Source organism: Micropterus salmoides, unplaced genomic scaffold, assembly GCF_014851395.1.
Source record: "Micropterus salmoides isolate LMB-PRFRI ecotype aquatic unplaced genomic scaffold, ASM1485139v1 Ms_hic_scaffold_19, whole genome shotgun sequence".
In the NCBI taxonomy this organism is placed as follows: domain Eukaryota; kingdom Metazoa; phylum Chordata; class Actinopteri; order Centrarchiformes; family Centrarchidae; genus Micropterus; species Micropterus salmoides.
Genome location: NW_024041039.1, coordinates 9,810,870 through 9,836,854, shown reverse-complemented (window position 1 = coordinate 9,836,854; position 25,985 = coordinate 9,810,870). Strand labels below are relative to the sequence as shown.

Below are 25,985 nucleotides of genomic sequence, written 5' to 3'. Positions count from 1 at the left end.
TGGCATAGCTATTATTCTTTGAGAAAGCACTGCCAACAGCTTATGCTAACTGCCAGTTACTTTTTGAACTTCTGCCATGTTTTTACTCCTCTTTACTACTACTTTCACATATATTCTTAACAATATCTCTTATGTAGATTAATACCAGCTTTTTTTTTTTAAAATAAGTGCTTTTACAATCTGCTTAAAACTGTCTACCAGCTATTTCCAGATGCCTTGACTGCACGTCATGACCACCAAGAGCTTTACCAACAGTAACACTGGCCAAATATCTCAATCTATTTTCTTTTTGCCATGTTGCCATCTCTAACCCTTCAGTCTGTGTCTGAATTCTTATATCTGTGTGTCAGCTTGCATGCCTCTTTGATAACCTGCTTGTGCTCTTCCAGTCTGTGCTTGAGGAGTTAGCCTCTCACGAGATTCAGCTGAACAGGCTGAAAGAGAAGGCCCAGCTGCTGTTGGATGAACATGCGGCCGGCAAGGGTTTTGTGCACCGTGTCTCGCAACTCTCTGCTCAGTACCTAGCTTTAACCAACCTGACCAAGGTACAGTAATGACTACCAATCTGCCTGTGCACTGGGGCTTTTCTGGGGGTAGAGCTGGAAAGGAGACAGAGGCACTAGACTGGATTGAGCTCTGACTTAACATTTTTTTTACAGATGATGAACAGTGAAGGTACTAACTCACCATGATTAAACACTCATTTCTTTCTTTTGTTACAGTAAGTCTTACATAGAGGATATATATGTTTTCAAAATTTGTAATTTGTACTAAATCTTTATTAGTCATCAAATAATCTGCATGTGCATTTATAAGTTGATCCTACTGTGGATTAAGTATCTAAAACCTATAGTGGTAATGTTCTGGTTGTGTCCTTTTCTATGGATCTGCAGGAGAAGACATCTCGGCTTGACCGAATAGTCACTGAGCACCAGCTTTTCTCCCAAGGGTTGAAGGAGCTGCAGAACTGGGTGGCTGACACCAGCCACATGCTGCAGACTTACTGTGCCCCCACTGCTGACAAAAATGTTCTTGATAGCAGGATGATCAAGCTGGAGGTATAAAGTCACTGATAGTTTTCAGAATTAGAATTACCACTTTGAATACCCATTATAGGAGTGTGATAAATGCACATGTGTGACCTTTGCACCAGGCCTTGCTGACTGCTCGTCAGGAGAAAGAGATCCAGCTGAAGATGCTGATCACAAGAGGAGAGTCAGTTCAGAGAAACACCTCAGCTGAGGGAGTGCCTATAGTCCAAAAACAAATACAAGACCTAAAAGATTCATGGGATGCCCTGCTCTCAGCCTCAATCCAATGCAAAAGGTTAGTTCTCAACCACAAACAACACCTAAGAATGTGTTTCAAACAGGCTTTTCATAGCTTCATGAAAAACACGTTTTTCTCAAACTGTTAACCATAAAATGTGGACAGTGTACACCAGAGTCTAACTGCTGCTGTTATTTTTCTTGCCTGAACTTGTATTAGTACAGCCACTGCACTATTGTCTGACTTTGTTGTACTTTAAAATTGACAGTCAGCTGGAGGGTTCCCTGTCTCAGTGGACCAGTTACCAGGAGGATGTACGCCAGTTTGTGGCATGGGTGGAGCGTGTGGAGGACAGTCTTGACCCCACTGATAAACACTGCCCTGAGATGAGAGACAAAACTGCTAATTTGAGCAAAGCCAAGGTACTGCAATCATCTGTATGCTATTAAGGCATTTAAATGATTTAGTTAAATGAAAATGAGCAGTGTAGGGTTTAAAGTCACATGAGCCAATTAACTACAACAGATTTAACTTGAAAAATGCACAGTTGATTGATTGTGTAACTCATCCTCTGTTGTTTCAGTTGCTATATGAGGAAGTGCTCAGCCACAACACCGTGCTGGACACCATCACTGCAAAGAGTGCCAGTATCGCTGAGAACTTTGTCACTCAACTGGAGCTCCAAGATCTGCAGGAGCGCTATAACACTATCAAAGATAATGCCATGGTAATAAAAACAGCATGTACCCAGTGCAAAATCATATTTCAAATATATTTCAGCTTTAACCTTAGATACAGTTTATTTTTGTGTAGCTCTTTTAAGAGTAACAAAAGTGATACAATATTGCCCTAAAAGCAATTATTTAATTACTTATGACAATAATAATAACAATAAATTGTATTGCTGTTTTTAAACACACAAACTGATATGAGGCTAGTGAGATTCATCAGCAGAAAATACAAGGAAAACAGGATCACACTCTTGAAAACACAGTTGAGTGTGAATTGTAAAATGTTTAAAGCAAGGGCAGCATATCAACAAATTTGTTGTCAAAGGAAAATTTAGAATCAATTAGCTCTCACATTTTGACTGAATCCTTTTCTTCATTGTGTCCTCAGAGGGCAGTAGGCAAAGCAGAGGAGCTGGTGAAAGCCCACCAGGAGTATCAGCGGGGCCTCCATGCATTTGAGGACTGGCTGGAACAAGAACAAGAGACACTTGGCTGCTATACCCAACTGGAGGGGGATGTTGATATGCTGGAGGAGACTCTGCAAAAGCTGCAGGTTTGAAAATATATCCAGCAGTTCTATTCAGTTACTATATTATATAAAGGTTTGGATAGCTAGAAATGCTCAATCAAATCTATGTAACTACAGGAACTGCAGCTGCACTGCACAGAAGGCCAGGCTTTGCTTAACACCCTACTGGTCAGTCGGGAACTGGTCATTCCATGGGGCCTGCCTCAGATCGAAGACCGATCACTGGAGACTCTGCAGCAGGAGTGGAGGTTCTACCAGGCCCGGCTGGCCGACACCCGGGCTCAGCTCAACAGTGCTCTGGCCAAACTCCGGCAGATGGAGCAGAAGTTTCAGCGTCTTGACAGCTGGCTAAAGGGCATGGAAACCAAAGCACAACTGCGTAACCACCGGCGGTCTGACCGCACAACTAAAGATGCTCAGCTCCAGCTAATAAAGGTTAGTGTTACATGTAAAGCTTATGCACGTGGAAATGTTTTACACTGTTGTACAAATTTGCACAAATATGTATGGTTTTCAATGCTGTTTCAGTTGCGATGACAGTGCTGCATTTTAAATCAGCACATTTCACTTCAGTCTCATCAGAATCAAAATAAGAATATTGCAGCTAGTTAATTTGTATTGGAAGCCACATAATTTCAGTCTAATGAACATATTGGAATATAATTAAGCATTGTTCAGACATCTCTAATGGTCCTTATATGATCAGAGCTGGCAGGAAGAAGTGCTGGTTTATCAAGAGGAGATGGAGGGCCTCAGTCTCTTGGCTCAGCAGGTTCTGGATGAGACCCATATTAGCAGCCGGATCAGTATCAGAGCCACCAACATTACAGCCCGCTACCACGTCCTGCTTCTGCATTTAATGGTAAGATCTTTTTGAACACAGCACACAGTATCACAGTAACCTGTAATTGTGAATGTTATGTATATCTGTAGAAAATATACACACAAATATACTTAAAGGCATGCTTGTAAATAGATATGCCTTGGTAGCTTGAGGCCTTTGAAATGGTCCCTTTTACCAGTAGACCACCCAGAATTTCACTTTACATTCTTGCTGTAAATCTGTTTTTTGTCAGATAATTGGAACAATGTCATCAGTTTAGCTATCCATAACTTTGTTTTTCCTTCGTCCTTTGTACTGCAGGAGACGATTAAACAGCTCCAGGAGGAGGTGTCTTGCATTGAAGAGGCACAGTGTGTCTTCAGCACCTTCTCAGACTGGCTTAGCACAGCTCAGAATAACTTCAGCACTGTGGCTATCAGTGTTGATGCGGTGGACCGCTTTGCTATGGAGAGAAAGATGAAAAAACTAGAGGTACACTCTCTAACATAGCACATTCCTTCTGTATATTATTGTATGCTCTATAAAGACCATTTAAAGCATTAGATCTCCAACATAACTGTAGATAATTACTCCAGCTTGATTAAGCAATTGCTGACTTTCTAAGACATGCGTGCAACAAGCAACTGTGCAATAATAAAAAAGTAGCAACATTATTATAAAACTCATACGTTTACCTTCCAGGCTCTGCAGGCAGACATGGAGCAGGGTCACTCTTTCCTCAAGACAATGAGAGAGAAGACAGAGCGCGCCATGGCATTCTTGGAGGAGCCTGAAGCAGGGCAGCTGAAGGAGGAAGTGGACACCCGCCTCTTACAACTAAAGGAATTAATGGAAGCACTGCGCACAGAGCATAGCTCCCTTGAGAAATGTATCTCACTTTCTAAAGACTTTATGGATAAATACAAGGCCCAGGCCCAGTGGGTGATGGAGACCAAGAACTTTTTAGCATCAAGTGTAGAGCCTAAAGCTGAACTCTACCAGAAGAAGGCTCAGTTAGCGAAGTACAAGGTAACTTAATCTGTCTTTCTCTTGTAAACACAGTGAAAATACATGAAAACTAAATATTTCACTTTTCATATATGCAGACCATCCAGCAGACAGTGCAGTCTCATGAGTCGGCACTGAAATCTGTCTTTGAGAAAGGAGAGGCCTTACTCGACACAGTCCACGACACAGCTATAAGTGACAACATGAAAAAGCTGCAGGCTGACTACCAAGATCTCTGCTTAGCAGCTAAGGTATGGGCACTACTAGGTGGAATTTAGGGAAGCAGCGTTGGATGGCAGGTCATTGAGAAATCTGAATTAAGTCCAAAATCATAGGTTTTATTCAGTGTTAATGTTTTTTGTGCTGTATTGTATTAGCAAACTAAACAGACTGAGTATATTTCTTTTATAGAATGATTACATGCTGTACAGCTACATGAATCTCTGAGATTGGCTGTCTGCTGTCTGTGTTTCAGACCCAGGTCCAGAACCTTGTGGAGTGGGTGAGGGAGCATGAGGATTACAACAGTGAATTGCAAGAGGCTGAGAAGTGGCTCTTACAGATGTCCAGTAGACTGGTCACCTCAGACTCCATGCAGACCAGCGGTATGGAGATGGCCACTCAGCAACTTGCCCGACACAAGGTGACCTTAACCTTATTGTCCTACAGAAATCCACAATTTGTACTGTAATATTAGTTGTGCAGTTTATATTATTACATTACTTCAAAATGCTTTTGGTTTACTAGATTGTTGATTACTTTGCGTGATCTGTATTTTGAAACACCTGACTGGTGTTTTTCAGGCAATAATGGAGGAAATAGCCAGTTTTGAGGAGCGTCTCACCAGCTTGAAGCAGAAAGGAGAAGATCTCGTAGCCAGCTGTACAGACCAAGTTCAATCTAAGATCAGTCAACAAGTCCAGGCTCACCAACAGGGAACCAGAGATAGCTACTCCGCCATTTGCAGCACTGCCCAACGTGTGAGTAATACAATACTACAACCATAGGTCTTTTAACTTCTTACTTTTTCTTTCGAGGAAACTTTTACATTTGATCATTTTCAGAAAACCTTGTTTCTTTATTTTATGATATAAAGTTAGGTCTTACCTCACCTTGTTCAACAGTTGTACCAGAGTCTGGACAGGGAGCTGCAAAAACACGTCAGCCATCAGGACACACTCCAGCAGTGCCAAACCTGGCTCTCCACAGTGCAGGAGGAACTTCAGCTCAACGATCAGGGACCATCTGGTCTGCAGGAAGCACTAAAGCAGGTAATTGACATTTGTGGAATGGAGTGATATATTTATTATATTAACTTAATATATTATATTAAGTTATTTTTCTAGAATTTATTTTGATGAATATGTTTGTACACACAGGTGAAACACTACAGGGCCCTTCAGGAGCAGGCCAGCACGTACCTGGACCTGGTGTGTTCTGTCTGTGACCTTTCTGATGATGCTGTGAGAGTGGCAGCTGCTCAGGTCCAGCAGGTCAAACTCACGGTCAGTAATTGTTACCTGCTTGACCATTGTACAACATTAAAGAATAACAATTTTATGGTGAACCTGGAATGATTAGTACATCATAATGACTCATAAACACTGATTTTAATTACTTATAAAATGTTGACACATTGCAGTGTTTTCATGAACATAGTCCGAATGCTGACAGACATACTATGGCCAATACATATTACCCTTAAACTAAGCAGCGTGACATGCAGGATGATTGCAACTGTTCTCTGTATATGAAACTATACATCAGCATAGTGTTTAATTATATCACGAGTGGTATAGAATGTGGACTTTTTCATAATATGCAATTCGGCAATTATTCACTGTAGGAAGGTGCACATGTGTTTTTGCAGATAGAGGAAAGGATGTCCAGTGCACAGGAGCTTTCAGAGGGATGGAGGGAGATCAAGGAACAGAAGCAAGATCTGACCAGCCTGTTTCAGGATATGGAGCAGCAGCTCCTCAGCTTCTCCAGAAGGCCTGCAGAGTTGGAGACAAAGATAGCTCAAAACATGCTGTCACAAGCCAAGGTAGCGATTGGGAACAGTATCCAAGCCACCGATAACCCAACACAAAGGGGAACTCTTTCTTAAGCATCCTCATCAAGCTTCTTTTTCTTTTGCATGTTTATTAAAATGAAGATATAATGCATGTCTACATGTGCTTATTACCATCGTTATAGAGTGCAGTGAGTCTAAACATGATTCTTTGGTGATTTTGTTATTATTATCTAAGCCATCATTTTGGCTTGGTTTATGTAGGGATTAAAGAGAGATCTGCTTACTGTTTGGATATATTTAGGGTTTTCATCTAGTATATTGCTTGTCACACAGGAATGCAGCCAGCAACTGCAGTCTAAACAGAGCATCCTGACCAAGATGACAGAGACTGTGAGCAAATTGACTGGTGGCCAGGACTCTCCAGAACATGCAGAGCTTGACCGTCTAAGCAATTCCTGGCTTGAGCTTTGTCACCAGGCCAACAAGCTGCAGGACCAGAGAGAGGAGGATCTGCAGAGGTCTAAAGAATACCATGACTGCATCACTGCAGTGGAAGCGCTGTTTGAACAGGTGTCCAAAGAGTGGGATAATCTGGCCAGGTGTGTTTGTACCTCAGCTATACAATAAAATGAGTCATCACATAGCGCTGTGCTCTGATTCTAATAATGTCTTCACAGGACCAAAGCAAATAAAGTTTTGTTGCAGGCTGCAGGAAAATGCCAGTTGTGCTGCCTATTGTCTGTGTCTGAATGAATAGAAGCCCATTGTTTGTCGTTCCATCTGTGCTCAAAGAAATCATCTTGGGAACTAATTTAATAATTTCAACATTATAATAAATATATTGTATTTCAGTTATCGAGATCAAAACATTGGCATATCTTCAACATAACACTTGTCTAATTCCTTTTTTGTTTTTTGGTGCCAAACAGAACAGATGCTGAAAGTTCATCTCAGCATTTGGAGGCATTACGGAAGCTTGCAGTAATTCTGGAAGAACAAAAAGGCACTCTTGAGGACCTTAAGGAACAGAAACAAAAAGTCATCCAACATTTGAACTTGGATGACAAGGAGCTGGTAAAAGAGCAGATCAGCCACTTTGAGCAGCGATGGTCGCAGATGCAAAACCTAATTGAGAGGAAAATCCAGGACTCAGTGGTGACCCTGGAAGATATGGGCCAAGTGGAGGCCCGTTTGAGAGAGGCTCGGGACTGGGCAGAGGAGCAGCAGCCTGCCCTGTCTGAGGCCATGAAAATGAGTCCTCCTCCAGAGCTGGCTCAGAGCTTCCTGTTTGACCACCTGAGCATCTGCAGTGAGCTGGAAGCTAAGCAGCTCCTACTGGCACAGGCCATGGCTGATGCCGACAGGGTGCTGGCCTGCCTGGGTCTCAGTGAACGGCAACGTCTGCAACAGCTTATTGCAGACACTCAATTGGAGGTAGAATCTCTGAGTGTAAAGGTTGTGCAGCGCAGAAAACACCTCAGCAAGGCTTTCACAGAAAGAACACAGTTCCTGATGGCTGTGAGCCAGTCTATTTCCTGGGTCCAGCAGAATGAGAAGAAGGCCCAGGCAGAGGAGTATATTGCTTTATTACCTGATGATCTAGCCAAGCAAGTCAGAACCTGTAGGAACATCCAAAGCAGTCTGAAAGCCTATCAGAGCGAGCTGACCTCCTTGTGGTCTCAGGGAAGGGACCTGATGAGGGACGCCAGCGAGGAAGAAAGGAATGAGATTCTCACAAAGTTGCAGGAGTTGCAAAACATCTTTGACAAAACATTACATAGATGTGGCCAGAAACTTCAGGAGCTTGAAAAAGTACTTGTTTCTAGGAAGTATTTCAAGACTGATTTAGAGAAAATATGCCTGTGGATAAAACAAGCTGATATAGTCACCTTCCCTGAAATCAATCTAATGGTTGGAGATGCTGAATTGGAAACACAGCTACTAAAGTATCAACACATAGTCGAGCAGGCAATTGAATATGAGAATCTTCTCTTAATTGTAGAAAGAGCTGGCCAGGAAATATTGCCCAGTCTGAATGAAGTAGACCACTGTTATTTGGATGAAAAACTCAACACCCTCCCCCAGCAATATAATAACATATTAGCACTAGCCAAAGAAAAACAGGAGAAAATCCAGCAGGCCATTCTCACAAGGAATGAGTACACATCTTTCATAGATGTCACTCATAGAGCACTGAAAGAACTTGAGGAACAGTTCAATAATCTTGGCACACAGCCTGTAGGGCTGCAAACAGAAGAGGTTCTCAGTTTGCAGAGTGATTACAGAGCGATCCAGGCAGACCTGAGCAACCTGGGTCTAGCTGTGAGTGAACTGAACCAGAAGAAAGAGGGATTCCGTAGCACCGGTCAACCATGGCGCCCAGACGAAATGACCCAGCTTGTGAGCTTGTACAACGGCCTAAAGAGGTTGGTTGAACAGAAAGTAGAGCATCTGGATGAAACCTTGGAGTCATTTGAGGACCACAAGGCAATGGCTATGCAGGTTGACTCTGAGTTAAAGGCCACAAAAGAGCAGCTTGTAAAAGTTAATGCAGAGACGCAGTCAGCTGAGGAGAGGCTGAAGAACTACCATGCTCTGGCGGGGAGTCTCCAGAGTGCCAACTCTCACTTGTCAAGGCTCATGGAGCAGATGGACACTCTAGCACCCCGCGTAGACCAAGCAGCCCATGATGCTTCAAAGGAACAAGTGGTTTTGTGGCAAGAGGAGCTGCGATCTTTGCAAGCTGCAGTAGGGGATCTGATTGAAGAGTGTGAGAACAGGTTTGTTCAAAGTAAAGACTTTGAGACAGAGATGAAAAGGACCCTGGACTGGCTGCAGCATGTCAGGGATGAACTGGGCTGTGCTGTGATTGTTGATGTGAGGGTGGAGAAGGTGCAGGAAGAGATCAGAAAGCAGCAAATCATGCAGGAGGAAGTGCAATCGAGACTGAGAATTGTGGCTGCTCTTAGTAGCAGGGAGCAACAGAAGTATATCAGCGCAAATGAGCTTGTCCCAGCCCACGTAGACACAAGCCTAGAAGAAATGACAAAGCTGCAGGCAGATGTTCAAAAAGCACTGAGCTCCAAACAGGTGGGACAATATTACATTCAATATTCTATGAAGGTTGTTAAAGTTATCATAATGCTAAAATACAGTATTGAATCTGTCATTTATTTTTATACCTCTCTCTCTCTCTCTCTCTCTCTCTCTCTCTCTCTCTCTCTCTATCTATATATATATATATATATATATATATATATATGTATATAAATATATTTATATATATATATATATGTGTGTGTGTGTGTGTGTGTGTTTTAAATTCTTCATTGCTTCTTTTGTAAAGATTACTTTGGAGGAAGCCCTGGTGTTGTGCCAGAAGTACCACTTCAGGATGCAGTCAGCCTGTGAATGGCTGGAGGATGCTGTGTCCTTCCTGCAGCAAGCTAGCTTGGGCGTGGACGTGGAGAACTACGAGGAATGTCTCCGGCAGCAGGGGGACATCATGGCCACAGAGCAGGAGTTCCTCATCCACTTGGAGGAGCTGCAGGCTCTGCTGCCTCAGTTGGAGAACCTGGTCAACCCCACAGCTAAAGAGCAGCTCCGTGTGAGTGTGGAGTCAGCAAAGCAGAGAGGTGTAGAGGTTCAAGATCAGCTCCAGTGTCACCAGGATGTCCTTCACAGGTAATGAATACAAATAGTTGATGACACACATGCATTATGCAGTGATGATACAAAAATTCTGTTAATAATGGCATTTTATCCTCTAATGTATTTCTTAGCTGTGTCGCTCAGTGGAAGTCATACCAGGAGGCAAGGCAGACTGTCATTGAGCTCATGAATGAAGCTGAAAAGAAGCTGACTGAATTTTCCACTGCAAAGGCAGCCACAAGCCAAGAGGCTGAAGATAAACTATGCAGTCATCGGGTATGACAGGCCAAAGTCATTTTCCATGCAAAATATGGATGGTGCTTCTGTGAATTGTGCACTTAGTTCATTAATTGTCTCTTAAATTTTCAGTCCCTTGTATCACTGGTGAATGGCTTCCAAGAGAAGCTGAGTGGTTTAGAGGAGCAGGCTGCCCAGCTGGAGCTGGTGGGGAGTGATGCCAGCAAGGCCACCATCAGTCGCTCCATGACCACTGTGTGGCAGCGCTGGACACGACTACGAAGTGTGGCGCGGGGACGCGAGAGAGTACTGGAGGACACAGCACAGGATTGGAGGACTTTTAGAGAGAAGGTACACAGACAGATAATGGGGGGAATATTTATTTCATAATTAAATGAAAAAAATGTTTTTACTAGCAGCTGAACTTAATAATTTTGTACAGATGGTGAAGGTACGAGCAGTCTCTGATGAGCTCCAAAGTCGTTTCCCTGACAGCGCCGTGGAGAAGGCTTCCAAAGCCACCCTGCAGTCTCTGTTGGACCAGCATGACTTGCTGAGCCAAGACTTGGAGCGAGAGCTCTCCTCCCTCACACTGCTGCGCCAGTATGCTCTCAGCCTGCTGCACGATGTAGAAGTGCCGTCACCAACAAATGACCAGGATGAGCTACCCAGCCTGAAGGAGATCAGAGCTGTACAAGACCAAATGGAAAGGTAGAAAGAAGATAAACTGCAAGTCTGTTGCATTTAAATAGAGCATCTGTATCTGTAAAAGCCAACTATTATATTATTTAGATTAAAAAGATTCCTTATTATTTAGAAATTAAGTTAACTCTACTCTACCATACCGAATTTCAGCAGAGTAAATTTTCTCTTTGCCTCTAGCCTCCTGACACAGTCTCGGACCAAGCGGGCTCAAGCTGCTCAGGAACTGAGGGAAAGAGAAGAAGTGGAGAAGGAACTTAGCGTTGTAAAAGCCTGGATTCAGGAGACCAGGGAGCTTCTGCTCAATCCCACACCAGACATTGATTCTCTGCTGCAGGAGCTTGAGGTATATCTCACATCTAAAATCAGAAATATAATCTTTCTGATTATTATTTCTGAAAAAAGGTTACATTGGTCCTCCGTTTGTTGCGTATAGGTTGTACATGGAGATGTGATCACTTATCGTCAGAATGTGGATAAATTAGCAGAGCAGCAACAGAGCAAGTACCTGGACCTCTACACGATACTGCCCTCTGAAATCTCCATGCAGCTGGCTGAGGTCTCACTTGCATTGGGTGCCATTGAGGACCAGGTACTGTATCATTAAAAAGCTTTCAGTGTAAATAAGACCTAAATGGGCCTCTTAAATTTTGTATTATCTAAATTGTTACCATATGTCAATTCCACAAGGGAACACAACAGTATGTTTTCTCATGTGGCATTTGTTGACATTTCTTAATGTTTTTCTAGGTTCTTTCAAAAGAGAGAGAAATTCAGAAAACCAGAGAAATAAAAGAGGACTTCAGTTCTAGAATCCATGACATCTCTGAAAAACTCAAAGTACTCTCTGCTAAATTTAAGGAAAAATCTCCTGATGTTGATCATGCCAAAGAAGAAGTCAAGGTGGGTCAAAGTTATTTTATTGTGGGTTACTGTGAATGTGTAGTAGATACAGTTGGCTTAGAAATACTAATTTTTTACATTACTCAGGACTGTTAGATGTTGTAAGGACATAAAAATTATACATGTTTCATTTCTTTTCTCAGAGCCTGGCAGAGGACTTGGACTGTTGCGGTCGCACCCTTTCAGAACTGGATGCTGCAGTACAAGAATTTGGCCGCAGAAACCCCCTGCTAGCCAAACAGCTTGGTGATGCCATCAGCAAGCTATCAGAAATGCATCACCATACAACACGGTTGGCAGACTGTAGGAACAACTGGCTCAAAAAGGTTTGCTTTTTCAGGTCTCTTATAAATAGCACAACCAATTGCAACACAGCTACAGGCTAGCATACCTTATTTGTTTTTGTTGTGCTTTAACCATAGTGAACTCTGTTATGTTGGCTCCTCAGGCTGTCTGCTATTTAGATGAGTATAACGAGATGCTGGATTTCATTGTGAGGTGGTCGGAGAAAGCCAAAAGCCTTGTAAGGGCAAACATCATCTGGAACTCTTCCGTTCATCTGCAAGAGCAGATACGTATGTACCAGGTGAGTTGGGCGTCTAGACAGGCATCACATGGGTTGTTTTTTGGTTTGAGCTGGATTCATGTTTATCCATGCACAGTTCACTGAAATGTCAGGATTTTTACCCATACACACATTCCAAAAATGCCACATGCAAGGAATGAATCGTTTCTTTCCACCCGGAGACCATACCACAGATACATTTCATTCACTGTCTCGTTGCCCTGAGCTTAGGCTGTCCTTCGTGAGTCTCGGGAGCTCCACGGAGACCTGGAATCGATGGCAGAGAAAGTAGAGCTTCTGTCTGAGGTGCTGCAGGTCGAGTCTATGAGCCAGCAGGTCTGTGAACTCAGTCGACACACTGAGGAGCTTCAGCAAAGCATCAAGACACGGCTGCAGAGCTTAGAGGATGCAAATAAGGTGCAGAGAAAAAAAAAGATTTATTATTTATTTGACTTGTTTGTAACATTTATGAATTGCCTTCTTTTTCTGTTTTCCTTCCTGTAATTATATTTGACCTGTAGAATTTCCCTGCTCATTCTTTGTGATAAATATTCTGTATAACTGACTCATGTATGATATGCCCTCAGAGTATGGAAGCCCTGGAGCATGAAGTTAAAGCCCTACATGTAGCTCTGGAGCAGGTCCAAGCCACACTGACCTCACCAGAGTTGGCACACCAGAGCCTCAAAGAACAGCTGTCTCAAAGACAGGTAACCACATCACATTAAAATAATTACCTGATATGGCCAGTAATTTGTAATAAAGCACAATTACTTTGAACATTGCAGCTTGTTAATGGTTTCACACAATGTAAATTTTCCTTGTTTTTGCAGCGTCTCTTGGCAGATATGGAGAGCTTCAAACAGCAGGTGCAGGCAGTGCAGCTGTGCCAGAGTGCTCTGCAGGTCCCAGAAGAGGTGATGCCCAACCTTGCCATCTGTCGCACAGCGCTGCGTCTGCAGCAAGAAGCCAGTCAGTTGCAGCACGTGGCGATTCAGCAGTGCAACATCCTACAGGTACAGTAGGGGGCACAATTTCTGCAGCACAGTAACATCGTATTGTTGTCAATCCTGCATTCTGACACAATATGCAATGTCTGGTGTCAGTAGAAGGCCATGGTTAGCAGCTTGAGTCACAATGCTGCTAAGTGAACATGCTTTATATGTATTTTGAGGCCATAAGCAATGTTTCTGGTGAAATTCTTGTGACACCAAAAGAAAAAAAAACATTTTGGAGGTTTAAATTGTTCATTTAACGTTAACAAAGCAATTACATTTTTTATATAGGAGGCAGTGGTGCAGTACGAGCAATATGAGCAAGAAGTGAGAGACCTACAGGGGCTGATAGAGGAAGCACACCGTGTCATTCAAGACCGACCGATCCCCACAAACAACATCCAGGAGCTGCAGGCCCAGATCCTTCACCATGAAGTACAATACATTAATTCACTCACCAATTAACCCACATTTCCTGTACAGGGAAGGAATGAATTGGAGGGAAGGGATCCTGTACAGGTTATCAGTGTAATTCAGACATAACAAATAAGTTGTGACATGCTTGCATGTGTTTACAAATTGGAGGAAACCCACACAAACAAGAACTTAACATGTGAATTGAACACAGAAATGTTTGGCATCAAATAGAGGTCCCTTTTGTCAAGGGGCAGCAGTACTAAATGCAGATCCACTGCACTGCAAAATCTGTATTTATTCAACTAATTCAATGCAATCCTCATTACTTATGACTTTCTCTGTACTACAGTGTAATAGTTAATCTTTCCTCAGAACTGCATAATAAGTTACAAATTTTGTATTTTTGAATAGGAACTGGCCCAGAAGATCAAAGGTTACCAAGAGCAGATCGCCTCACTAAACTCAAAATGTAAAATGCTGGCAGTGAAGGCCAAGCATGCCACCATGCTGCTGACGGTGAGTGATGTAGAGGGGCTGCAGGACATTGATGAAGAGAAGTCCAAGAAATCTTCAGCACAAGCCGTCATGGTAAGGAGAACATAATATACCACATAACATAGTAATGCTGACAAAGTTTGCATTGTTGGTGATGGCATTGCCTATAAACCTCTTGACTCATTCTGCTATTTCTGGCTTTAGCTTAACGAGTTCTTAAGAGTTTTATTCCTTTAATTGTACTAATTCATCATTTTATCATGCTTTTATTATACCATAATTGTTTATGTAAGGTGCACTGTGCCACTTTTGTCTAAAAAACACATTACATATGATTAATCTTTCCCAATCCACCTTGCATGCCTGCTCTTCTGTTAATGTTTTCTTGCATGGCGTGTCAGATGACTGCTGGTCGCTGTCACACCCTCCTGTCTCCTGTAACTGAGGAGTCTGGGGAGGAGGGCACTAACAGTGAGGTCTCTTCTCCTCCTGTGTGTCGCTCTCCTTCTCCCATCTCTCACACTGAAGCCACTATAACCAAGGTATCTACCCTCTCTGTTCCTCTTGATAGCTTTTTTCCCCGATCATTCTGGTTTTTCAGCAAAATTGCACATACTTGGTTTCTATCTGGCACATGAATTTTCTTTTTAAATAATCGTCCTCTAATTTTGCTGTAATCTTTCCTGTGTTAACTGTCTAAACAAAACATTCTTAATTAATATATGCAGTTAATAAATGAAGAAGGCAAAAACAAACCAAGGGCGGTAATAATCCATATCTATTCTCAGCTTGCACCCGCAATTTCATCATGACTAACAATACATTTGGGGCTTTATTGAAATATTGAACATCTGTTTTTATCCGTTTCATAACTATTTTGTCTGAACTGCTGATGGTGCTGTTTTAATGTTTTTTAGATGGGAAGAGGAACACTCACAAGAGCTCCAATCCAAGAATTATATGACCCAACATTTGAGTCTGTGGCAAACTTAGATGACTTGCAGCGCTCATGGGAGACATTGAAGAATGTGGTATGTGAATAATACAAGCTTGGTGGTTTATTGATTCTCAGTGATTGTTATCATGTTTTCAGGCTTAGCACTTTTATATTGTCCAATTGGTCTTCTAACAGATCAGCGAGAAGCAGAGGTCTCTGTATGAAGCTCTGGAAAAGCAACAGCATTACCAAGGTTCACTCCAGTCAATCTCTTCTAAAATGGAGGCTCTGGAGGCCAAATTAAGTGAGCCTGTGGAGGCAGATAAAAGCCCAGATAGTCACATTAAGGCACATGAGGTGAGTCATTACAGTACAATAAATGTCTTCAATAGTTTGATGGAGAGAGAGCTATCGCACTGGGAGTTGTCATACTTCTAAAATAATGTAAAATAATGTAAGAACTCACGGTAATGCAAAGTGCACAGTACTTGTCGAACTATGTCAAATATAGAAAATAATGTTTTGATAATGTTGCAGGTCTGTGGGAAACTTTTGGGCCACTCTTGTCACCTTGTTTTGTATTTGTAATGTCACAGTTTACATTAAAACATTATTTGTCTTAACATTACATCACTGTTCCACTAGCTTAAGCAAACTAATTTAATTTGAATTGAATAGAGAATTACTGCTCTTTCAGTAATATTCAAATTTGGAATTTGTGATATTTATTGTATAGCGTACAATCACAGTATCTACATAAAAAAAAAAGATTATACTTCCCGTTGACCAACATAGAAATGAAAATAGAGTCACAAAATATGCAGTATGCAACACCTATAGCAATGTTGTCCTCTCCAGGGTCTGATAGAAGAGATTCAGAGTGCGCAGGAGGAAATAAACAGGCTGCAGACAAGCTTCACAGAAGATCTGGCCTCAGATGCTGTGGACGCAGACATGGCTGACCAGCTAGCCATGCACTCCTCCCTCGCTGTGTTAGCTGAGAGGATGGCCACCATCCACATGAAGGCCTCTGGGAAACAGCAGCTATTGGAGGTAGATTTTGTAAAGACTGTGAAAGTTCATTACTACTAATAGTAGATAATAGTTGCTTTATTGATAAATGATTTTATTAATATATTTGTAAATTAATTCATTTGATAAGTAAAATGTGATGTGATGTGCTGTGCACCAGGAGCGCGTTAGTGACCGTCTGGAGGGTCAACGTCAGGAACAGGCCATAGAGCTCTATCACACCCAGGCAGATGAACTGGATCAGTGGTTGACCAGGAAGCGCAGTGCTGTAACCTCCATTCTTGAACTTGAACCTCCAGAGGAGACAGATATGGAGGATCAGCTCACTGAATGTCAGGTAAGAGCTCCACCTGCTGTTCATGCAGAGCAATGGCTGCAAACATGTTCATTGGAATTATTACTTAAGAATATCAATAAATTTTAGGAATATCCTACTTAATAATTTATATTTCATGTGTCAGGAATAGCAGACGTGTACTGGAGTACTGTTTTCTAGGTGTTCAGGTGTTGTCTCTGGTCAGCACACTAATGCAAATTTGCCAGTAGATTATTTACATCCATCTTATACTTCAATATTTTGTTGCCCTTATCACATGTGGATCATCCCACAGGGGCGGGAACCTCAGTGGGTAAACAAGAGCATTAGCAGGGTTAGAGGGGCATTCAGATGGCTGGGCTCCTAAGCGACCGTAGCACTAGTCTTAAGAAGATTATGCAGATGTCTCTGTGTGACGGGCCTGTTAGCAGCATAGGGTGGAGTAGTCAGGGGTTTTGGCTTTCAGACGATTAACAGATCCCGCTGCTGGGATTGGTGTTGGTGACAAAGCTGCTAGAATATTCAAGTAGGGGAATCCTAGAGAAGGCGGGAGGGAGTGTTACTCTTTGCATTAGAAAAACCCACTGAAGCTATCGATCACAGGGCAGTGGCATTGCTGTTAGAAAACAAATGTTTCTTCAAACAGTGGAACAGCATTCACTGATGGGCATTTTTAACTGGTCTGGACATAGAATGGTGTTCTGCACAGGAGAATTGCTTTTGAATTTGAGCATGTGTGCTTCAGAGCATGGAGCATGAAGGATTAGTGGTAATATGTTGCACAGGAGGCGAGGCCGGAGAGGTGGGGCAAGGATGAAAACAGAGAGAGACCTCTCCCTGTCCGGTGGTTGGGGAAAGGTGCTGGTGTAGGGGCTTCATCCAGACCGGCCCCCTGGTTGTCTGTAGGGTCTGTTGCTGTTGGTGGTGAGACACCATGTTTGAGCTGGCTTCTCTCCTCATGCTTCTGCAGAACATGCTGCTGGAGATTGAAGAGAAGGTGCTGGCGCTGTCTGAGCTCTCCATGCACAGTGAGAACCTGCTGCTGGAAGGCCGGACAGAGTCCAGAGAGGAAGCTGAGCAATTGGCCAGGAAGTTACGCTCATTGAAGGGTGGCCTGTTGGAGCTGCAGAGGATGCTACAAGACAAGCAGATTATCATCCAGGTACACAATTCCATGTGATATTGGGTTCAGTCCCCACTGTGGTTACCTTCCTCACAATGTAAATAAAAACATTTCCAACATCACATGTAATGTTTTCTTTATAACTGCACCATAGAGATAATTTTTATACTTGAATTGCAGCACCCTATTCATTACAGTATGATAATAAATTAGGCTGAACTAAGTGTGTAGTTCATTTGTAGTAGTCTCCTCTTTTCTTTTGCATTTCTTTACACCCCCTGACAAATTTGCCACACTTGCATTTGATGGCCGTGGTTCCTTGTTGATGTGTGTTTCCTAAATGTTTTATTATATATTTTCTTGTCCTGTAGGGCTCTCTGCAGGAGCAGGAGGACAGTGAATCAGACTCCAGCCTCTCCCAGAGTTCCAGTGTGCAGGACTGGCTAGCCCAGGCCCGGACCACACGTTCCCAACAACAGGAGGACAGTCTGCAGAGACAGAGGGTGCTTTTTCACCTACTTTTTTCTTGTTTCAGTACTAGCAGTGCCAGGTCACTGATACTAAAACTGTGATTTGTTATATAATATTGTTAAATACCATCTTCATTAAATGCCACCACCTCAGTTATTCAGAAGCAATGCAATTAATTAATTACATCATACAAAGTCCAATCTAACTATATAACTAACATGTTTGCTTTTTAGGAACTAGAGGAGCAGCTCGCAGAACAGAAAAAGTTGCTCCAGTCAGTTGCTAGCAGAGGAGAGGAGATCCTCATCCAGCAGTCCTCGCCCAGCAGTGCCAGGTATTTTACATACTATTAAACCATACAGATCTAATGTGGCAGATTTTAAATGGAACATTAATTAATTCCTGTTTCTGTCACTGTGCAGTACAACAGAGCCATTTTCACCAGCAGCTTTGGTTGAGAGGGAATCTCACGATGCTCGAGAGCAGATGAGGCAAAGATGGGAGAGCCTGAGACTAGAGCTCAAAACTAAATTGCAGCTCCTGCAGAAAACCCTGGAGCAGGACCACAAACAGCCGGTACAAACCCTGTTGTATTGTTATTGTTAGCATAAAATAGTACTACAATTAAAGTGTATTGACATTATTCTTGTTGTTATCAAATGTTAAAGCCAGGCACGTATTTGACTGTCTTTTTTTCCCCAGCTATATTCCAGAGCTTCTCGTGTGACTACAACTGGATCACTGTTTAAAGGAGAAACACAGGCTGACAAATCCTCACTGAAGACTCTGTATGATGGCTTCAGACAAACAGTAGAGGACATGACCGCTCAGGTTTGACAACTTCTTTAACATTATCGCACATTTTAATCCATGACATTGCACCATTAAATGATGTAGTTGTCTGTAATACATGTCAAAGGAAATTTGCAACACTCTTGTGTGTACATAGCCCGGTGGTGGTGGTGAGACACAGGTGCCACAGATGGAACAGCAGCTCTATGCAGCTGTGTCATCCACCTCTTCCTGGCTGGACGGTGTGGAGAACAATGTCTTCTCTGGCTCAGTGCTGCTGGCTGAAAACGCAGAGACCCAGCTACAAAAGCAGGAGGTACATTCAAGCCTATTTAATTATTGCAGAAGATTTAACCAAATCATATGAGTCTGGTAGTACCCATGACCTAGGAATTATTATGTTCAGTTGAAAATATTAGATCTATACAAGAAGTTGGTTACTGATACAGTATGTAGGCAAAGTTTAAAAGTTAGGATTTATGATTGTTTATAGTAAATATAAAAATATATATTTGTGTTTCTCCTTGGGATTTAAAACTGACTGTTCAAAACTGCAGTTTATCTACACTATGGACGTAAGCTTGTCATTTTAAATCTTTCCAAACTGTTCTGAACTTTCCTACAGACCTTAGAGAACGATGTGAGACATGTCACAGAGGACGTGAAGCTCAGCCAGGCTCTGCTAACTGGGTCTTCAGGGTTGAGACAAGAGGACCGAGCGCTGCTAGAGGACAATCTTGACTGCTTGAAAGAGAGATTAGGAGCGCTGGCTTGTGCTCTGGGGCAACGCTGTGACCATATGAGGACCAGAGCACATGAACTCACAGCCTACCAGGTTTGCTTGATATTTTGCATTTGTTCCATTTCTAGGGCATTTGTTTTTTCTTGATGCATGTCCTCTGTAAAACCAAAAACATTGGCTAATATATTCAGATTTACTGAGGTAATAACTGATTAGGAAATGTTACTTTCTATTATGTTAAACAATGTTTGTTTTTATTGAACTTAATTACAGTACAGACAAAACATGACCATTTCTGTATAGCCGTAAATGTACAGTATTATATCTATCATAAGCCCACATATCTTAATATATATGTTTTATAAATTGTCTTTTTTCTGATACAGACTGAGTTGCAACTTCTCCAAACTGCTTTAATTGAGACAAAATGCCAGATCCTACAGGCCTTAGCTGGAGCCATGGATAGGCCAGCCTCAAAACAACTTGAGGTAATGCAAGCTTTGGTATAGACATTAATGCCATCAAAGCTTACAGAGAACAAAAATGATTGTAAATGTCCTTTTTTTAGGTTATTGCCAGTGCAGAGGAGAGCCTGAAAGACTTTGAACAGAGGATTACGGAGCTCAAAACCAGAGGAACAGCACTACAGGCCGATCAGATATCAACAAACAAACTACTAAAGCTCCAGGTAATGTATATGACTGACAGCTCTCATTTAAAGTTGCTCAGTCTGAAAACCATTTAGTAAAAGCTTCTCAGTTTAGGTTGTGCTTATTAAAAACTTAAATAGCCTTGTCATGTATCAATATCATTAATACAAGTAAAAGTAGATAAAAGTTATAAACCTTTTATAAATGTAGAAGACATGACATGATTGTTTTTTTTTGGGGGGGAGGTTGAGTAGACTTGGGAAAACCTCAATCTTAAGAACACACTTTACGATACCAGGTCAAGGTTTATGTCCCAAAATTATCTGAGTGTACCATTAGGAAATTGTCATGCTTCAACACATAGGGTTACATTATTGTTTTATTACTACATTACATAGGCACAATACAATAGGTAGAGGAGCTTGAAAATATGCCAGTACCTTTTCGGCAAATACTACAAAAAACAAAAAATAAAATAACAAACAAAATATAACATGGAACTGATGGAATCATTTCAGCGAAATTATTTGAATACACAATATTCTTTTTGTGTGTTTTCAGGATTCCTATGAGGAGCTGATGATGACAGTGGGTTCCCGGCGCAGTGGGCTGAACCAGAACATGGCCCTGAAGGAGCAGTATGAACGTGCTCTGCAGGACCTGACTGATCTGGTGGACACAGCTAAAGACAAGATGGCTGCTGATCAGAGGATCATTGCCAGCTCTGTGGAGGAAGTCCAGAATCATTTGGACAAACATAAGGTTTGGTCAATTTGGAGCTCTGTTAAGATGGAAAGGTTTAAGGAATATTTAAAATATTCAACACAAAGCTAGTAGCGCTAGAGACAACCTACTGAGAAAAAAAACTCCTTAATGGTGTGTATCCGATTGTGTTTTCTAGGAGTTCTTCCAGGGTCTGGAGTCCCATATGATTCTAACAGAAACTTACTTCAGAAAAATCAGTGGTCTGATGCTTCCCAAAGAGAGTCAGGCCTTGGAGGAGACGCTGGCTGAAGCTCAGAGCGTCCTCAAAGAGGCACACAGTAAAGGAGTTGAGCTCGAGTGTATCCTGGAGGTCAGAGAGGAAACAGTATTTGTGTTCTGTGTTTTGTTTTGTGCTTTGAAAGCATACTGATAGTCATAGGAAATCTGAAAATGTCATTATTTGAAATGCTTATTTTTAAAATGATTTAACTGTGTTGTTAATATATCTTTCTCACTCGAAAGGAATAGATGTTTATGAATTTGGAAATAAGTCTCAAGTTGCTAAAGCTAAATAGGCTTAGCTTACATACAGTGTATTGAAATGATAGGAGAGCACAACAGCTGCTAAGTGTTCATATATTGTATAAGAAATACACAAATAACGACAAAAAATAAATTAGTGTCTTTTTGCTCTACTTTACAACTTTTTCACTGCACATAAAGTGGGGAAAGCCTCTATTCAAGGAAAAAAGTGAAATGAATATTGACAAATGTGTTGGTTAAATAGTTGTGTAACTTATTATAATTTATAGTGATCTTTATCTGAGGTTTGCTTGTCAGCTTTATCAATTTCAAATGTTGTTTATTCTTTTTTTAAGACTTGGTGCCGCTTGGTGCAAGATTACCAGAGTCTGAACCGCCAGTTGGAGGCAGTTGAAGGAAGCATTCCTACTGTTGGCCTGGTGGAGGAGACTGAAGAAAGGCTCATGGACAGAATCTCACTGTATCAGGTACAAAAGACATCAATGCAGATTAGGATATAATAATAATAATACAGGATAGGATATAGTAATAATCCTAAATAGCCTCCTTGTTTTTATGCAGTACTGTCAAAAAAGTAGGAAAGTATTCTGGCAAGATTTGATTGTGGCTGAAGAGGAATGAAGGAAATTCAAGAGGCCAACAGACACGATATGCATTTTTTTTACCCTCTGTGCTGCTTTACTTTTACTTAATTTCTGCTGCATCTGCCCATTACCACTTTCTCTGCTAGACTCTGAACCACTTTATGTTTATGTCAGTTGAGATTTAAGTACCTTCCTCAACAGCAACATGACTGTAGTTGTAGCAGCTACAATACAATCTGCCAATCTGCTTCTCTTCTGTTCTCTGTAAAGGGTCTAAAGGGAAGACTGACAGAGTACCAGCACAAGCTATACCAGGTACTGGATGAGGGCAAACATCTCTTGCTGTCAGTGTGCTGTCCTGCACTGGAGAATCAACTGGCACTGCTGGGAGAACACTGGCTCAACAACACCAGCAAGGTCAACAAGGAACTACAGCGCCTGGAGGCTGTCTTGAAACACTGGACCAGGTTAGAAACACATCAGAATCAAACACAAGTGAAATCCAACTGGGACACTAAAACACATTATCTTTAAGAAGGGTCTTTAATATGGTTTCTTAAAAGTTTCAGTTTTACAAAATAGCAACAAAAGTATTAAGCAGATAGAATGTACATTTCTGAACTCATCATTGTGTGACTTTGTTCTATATCTGAATTGTGGTTTTCCTCCAGGTATCAAAGGGAGTGTGCAGAGCTTAGCCAGTGGCTGCAGTCTGCTCTGGAGCGTCTGGAGTTTTGGAATACGCAGGCAGTGTTAGTCCCACAGGACCTGGAAACTGTCAGAGACCATCTCTCTGCTTTCCTTGTGAGGCCACAGATTTTTACTGTACATTATTTACCTGTTTTGATCCAGAGATTCAGGCTCTTCACTAGCAACACTGCTACAACTAGTAGACATACAGACATGTATTGAACTATTAGAGCTGCCAACAAATGAGCAACTATAAGTATATACATACAGTTACATAATATACTATGCACTATATTCACATTTTTATAGCATATGCCTGTTGTATAAGAGCATCACTTTACCGTAAAAATGTATAATTATTAGTGCAAATTGTATTTCCTATAATTGTAATAGTATTAGTAATAGAATTTGTTATGGATGTAGTAGTAATAATTGTGTTTCTGTATCATCTGCAAAAAGCTCCATATCTAGCATCATGAAAAAGTACCCCTTTGATTGAAAACCAACTGATGATTCCTGTCATTGTCTTGCTCAGGAGTTTTCAAAGGAAGTTGAAGGTAAGTCCAGCTTGAAGAACTCAGTGGTTACTGAGGGCAACCAGCTGCTGCGTCTAAAGAAAGTGGACACGGTGGTGCTGCGGTCAGACCTGGCACGCATTGACACTCAGTGGACTGAGCTGCTCACACGCATCCCAGTGGTCCAGGAGAAGCTGCATCAGGTATCGTCACATGCAGTCAGACTGAACAGGCTTAGCTGCTCCAGGGCAAATAGGATTACCCCTTTCTGCTGCTTCACTCGTATACAGACGTTTTCACACAATGCTGACCTCAGACTGCCAGCATGTGCGCTTTTTTCTTCCTGGATGTTTAATATGCTGGTCCACTGGGTTGCATTTTTTTGCAGATCCAAATGGAGAAGTTGGCCACCCGTCACGCCATTTCTGAGCTGTTTAACTGGATATCACTGATGGAGAATGTCATTGAGGAGAATGAAGAACACCTCAAGAGTGCGGTGGGATCAAATGTGATTCAGGACTACTTGCAAAAATACAAGGTAGTGGACTTCATTATACAGACTTTTTAGATTTGTGGAACTTTGTTTATAAGGTGTCTGGTGTGAATTTGTGATAGAAAGACAATATGTGACAGCTACATATGTTTTTAGTATTTCATGCATTTCAATAATCTGTGCCTTCCATTTTAATTGTGAATCTACTGCTTTTTCCTCCAATTCAGGGCTTCAGAGTAGATTTAAGCTGCAAGCAGCTGACTGTGGACTTTGTCAACCAGTCAGTGCTGCAGATCAGTGGTCAGGATGTGGAGAGTAAGCGCAGTGACAAGACAGACTTTGCTGAGCGTCTGGGAGCCATGAACCGGCGCTGGCAGATCCTACAAGGCCGCATTAATGAGAGGGTACGACCATATGCACTGATACTGCTAATGAAAGAATAACAGCCCTAGTCACTTAGTAGTGCAAAATCAGTGTTCAGTATAATTTTTATAAAATGCTTGCAGATCCAGTTCCTGGAGAGCCTTTTGGAAATGTGGTTGGAGTATGAGAGCAGCGTTCAGGCCCTGAAGTCCTGGATGGGAACTCAAGAAGAAAGATTAAAGAGGAAACACCGGATAGAGGATTTGACATCTGTGCAGAATGCTCTCAAAGACTGCCAGGTAGACTTCTTTTATTGTGCTCACACTGATTTATGAAAACATGTTATACACCTACTTTCTCTTATTATCACTCCTTTGTGTCAGTGACATGTGAAAACTATGAACTTTTAGGAAATGGAAGAGTTGGTGAAGGAAAAAGAGAAAGAGCTAGAGAGGGTGGAAGAACAGGGCTGTGCCCTTGTCCAGAACAAGACTGATGAGGCCTGTGCTATCGTCATGGAGACGCTCCAGGGTGTAAATCACACCTGGGCTAACCTGGACCACTTGGTAAGATCCCCTGTTCTTTTTCCACCCATATTTTTAATGTGGTACTTAGGTTACACCCATCTATTCTGCTCTACTCTGCTATTTCCTGTTCTCTTCTGGCCTGGTCCTCACAATTTTCTGAAAGCCACTGTGTGTTTTTTATTGTACCTTTAATAGATAGGGCAACTAAAAATCAGCCTGACGTCAGTGTTGGATCAGTGGAGTCTGTACAAGCGGGCTTCAGAAGAGATCAATGGCTACCTGATGGAGGGCAGGTACTCTGTATCACGCTTCCGCCTCCTCACCGGCTCCCTTGAGGCTGTTCAGCTGCAGGTGCAAAGTCTGCAGGTATGTTAGGATGAAGAGGCGTTTTATGATATACCTTTCAGCTGGCCTGTAGTCATTGATTGTGATGAAGTTGACATTTATATTTTTTATTAGGGTAATGTTAAAATTCGTTTTATACACTGTTTATTTTTGCTGGTGAGTTAAGCACTGTATCACATGTGAAGGATTTGCAAGAGGAACTGGAAAGACAGGAAAGCAGTCTGAGGAAGTTTGGTGCTGTGACCCACCAACTGCTGAGGGAGTGTCACCCTTCAGTGTCAGATTCTCTCAACAACACCCTTAAGGATGTCAATGCAAGGTGATAATATTTTTTCAAGTATAATTTTCACTAAGTGGTTGTATGTCTATGTGTGGCCCTGCGATGGACTGGCGACCTGTCCAGGGTGTACCAGTGTCAGCTGGGATTAGCTCCAGCCCCTCCGCGACCGTGTACGCAGGAGAAGCGGCTGACCATGGATGGATGGATGGATGGATGGATGGATTATTAACATCATCCTTTATATTGAACCATGTCACATTTGCACTTAGATGGACTGGCTTACTAGAAGAGATTGCTGAGCGTCTGAGAAGCAGCAAAGCCCTGCTTCAGCTATGGCAGCGCTACAAGGAGCTTTATGAGAAAAGCTGCAGCAGCATCCAGCTGCAGGAGGAAAGGGCAGACCAGCTCCTCAAGCTCGCCTGCAGCAAGGACATCGCGGATGAGGAAGTGTCCAACTGGATCCAAGAATGCAGCGTGAGTGAGGCCACAGCTTAGTTACTGATGTCTGATTTTACATCTCAACAACTTTTGCACA

General features: G+C 42.0%; 1 protein-coding gene across 1 annotated transcript in view; it reads left to right on the top strand.

The window, feature by feature from the left end:
- syne1b (spectrin repeat containing, nuclear envelope 1b) overlaps positions 1-25,985 on the top strand; it is an 83,330-nt gene that overhangs the window by 40,281 nt on the left and 17,064 nt on the right. Inside the window, 59 exon segments of the mRNA XM_038729144.1 lie at positions 390-545; positions 894-1,058; positions 1,154-1,326; positions 1,538-1,691; positions 1,853-1,996; positions 2,389-2,553; positions 2,647-2,964; positions 3,236-3,391; positions 3,674-3,844; positions 4,055-4,381; positions 4,459-4,611; positions 4,836-5,003; positions 5,164-5,340; positions 5,485-5,631; positions 5,740-5,865; positions 6,231-6,407; positions 6,711-6,976; positions 7,307-9,467; positions 9,724-10,061; positions 10,160-10,304; positions 10,398-10,616; positions 10,708-10,976; positions 11,148-11,313; positions 11,404-11,559; positions 11,718-11,870; positions 12,014-12,196; positions 12,319-12,456; positions 12,667-12,852; positions 13,023-13,145; positions 13,269-13,451; positions 13,722-13,865; positions 14,259-14,435; positions 14,744-14,884; positions 15,260-15,373; positions 15,475-15,636; positions 16,138-16,332; positions 16,472-16,648; positions 17,598-17,789; positions 18,122-18,253; positions 18,455-18,555; positions 18,644-18,797; positions 18,924-19,052; positions 19,171-19,329; positions 19,639-19,848; positions 20,142-20,243; positions 20,324-20,443; positions 20,967-21,167; positions 21,307-21,480; positions 21,989-22,120; positions 22,508-22,704; positions 22,909-23,041; positions 23,463-23,645; positions 23,831-23,980; positions 24,163-24,339; positions 24,442-24,597; positions 24,709-24,864; positions 25,021-25,191; positions 25,356-25,489; positions 25,720-25,924. Of these exon segments, the coding sequence (XP_038585072.1) occupies positions 390-545; positions 894-1,058; positions 1,154-1,326; positions 1,538-1,691; positions 1,853-1,996; positions 2,389-2,553; positions 2,647-2,964; positions 3,236-3,391; positions 3,674-3,844; positions 4,055-4,381; positions 4,459-4,611; positions 4,836-5,003; positions 5,164-5,340; positions 5,485-5,631; positions 5,740-5,865; positions 6,231-6,407; positions 6,711-6,976; positions 7,307-9,467; positions 9,724-10,061; positions 10,160-10,304; positions 10,398-10,616; positions 10,708-10,976; positions 11,148-11,313; positions 11,404-11,559; positions 11,718-11,870; positions 12,014-12,196; positions 12,319-12,456; positions 12,667-12,852; positions 13,023-13,145; positions 13,269-13,451; positions 13,722-13,865; positions 14,259-14,435; positions 14,744-14,884; positions 15,260-15,373; positions 15,475-15,636; positions 16,138-16,332; positions 16,472-16,648; positions 17,598-17,789; positions 18,122-18,253; positions 18,455-18,555; positions 18,644-18,797; positions 18,924-19,052; positions 19,171-19,329; positions 19,639-19,848; positions 20,142-20,243; positions 20,324-20,443; positions 20,967-21,167; positions 21,307-21,480; positions 21,989-22,120; positions 22,508-22,704; positions 22,909-23,041; positions 23,463-23,645; positions 23,831-23,980; positions 24,163-24,339; positions 24,442-24,597; positions 24,709-24,864; positions 25,021-25,191; positions 25,356-25,489; positions 25,720-25,924 (12,141 nt within the window).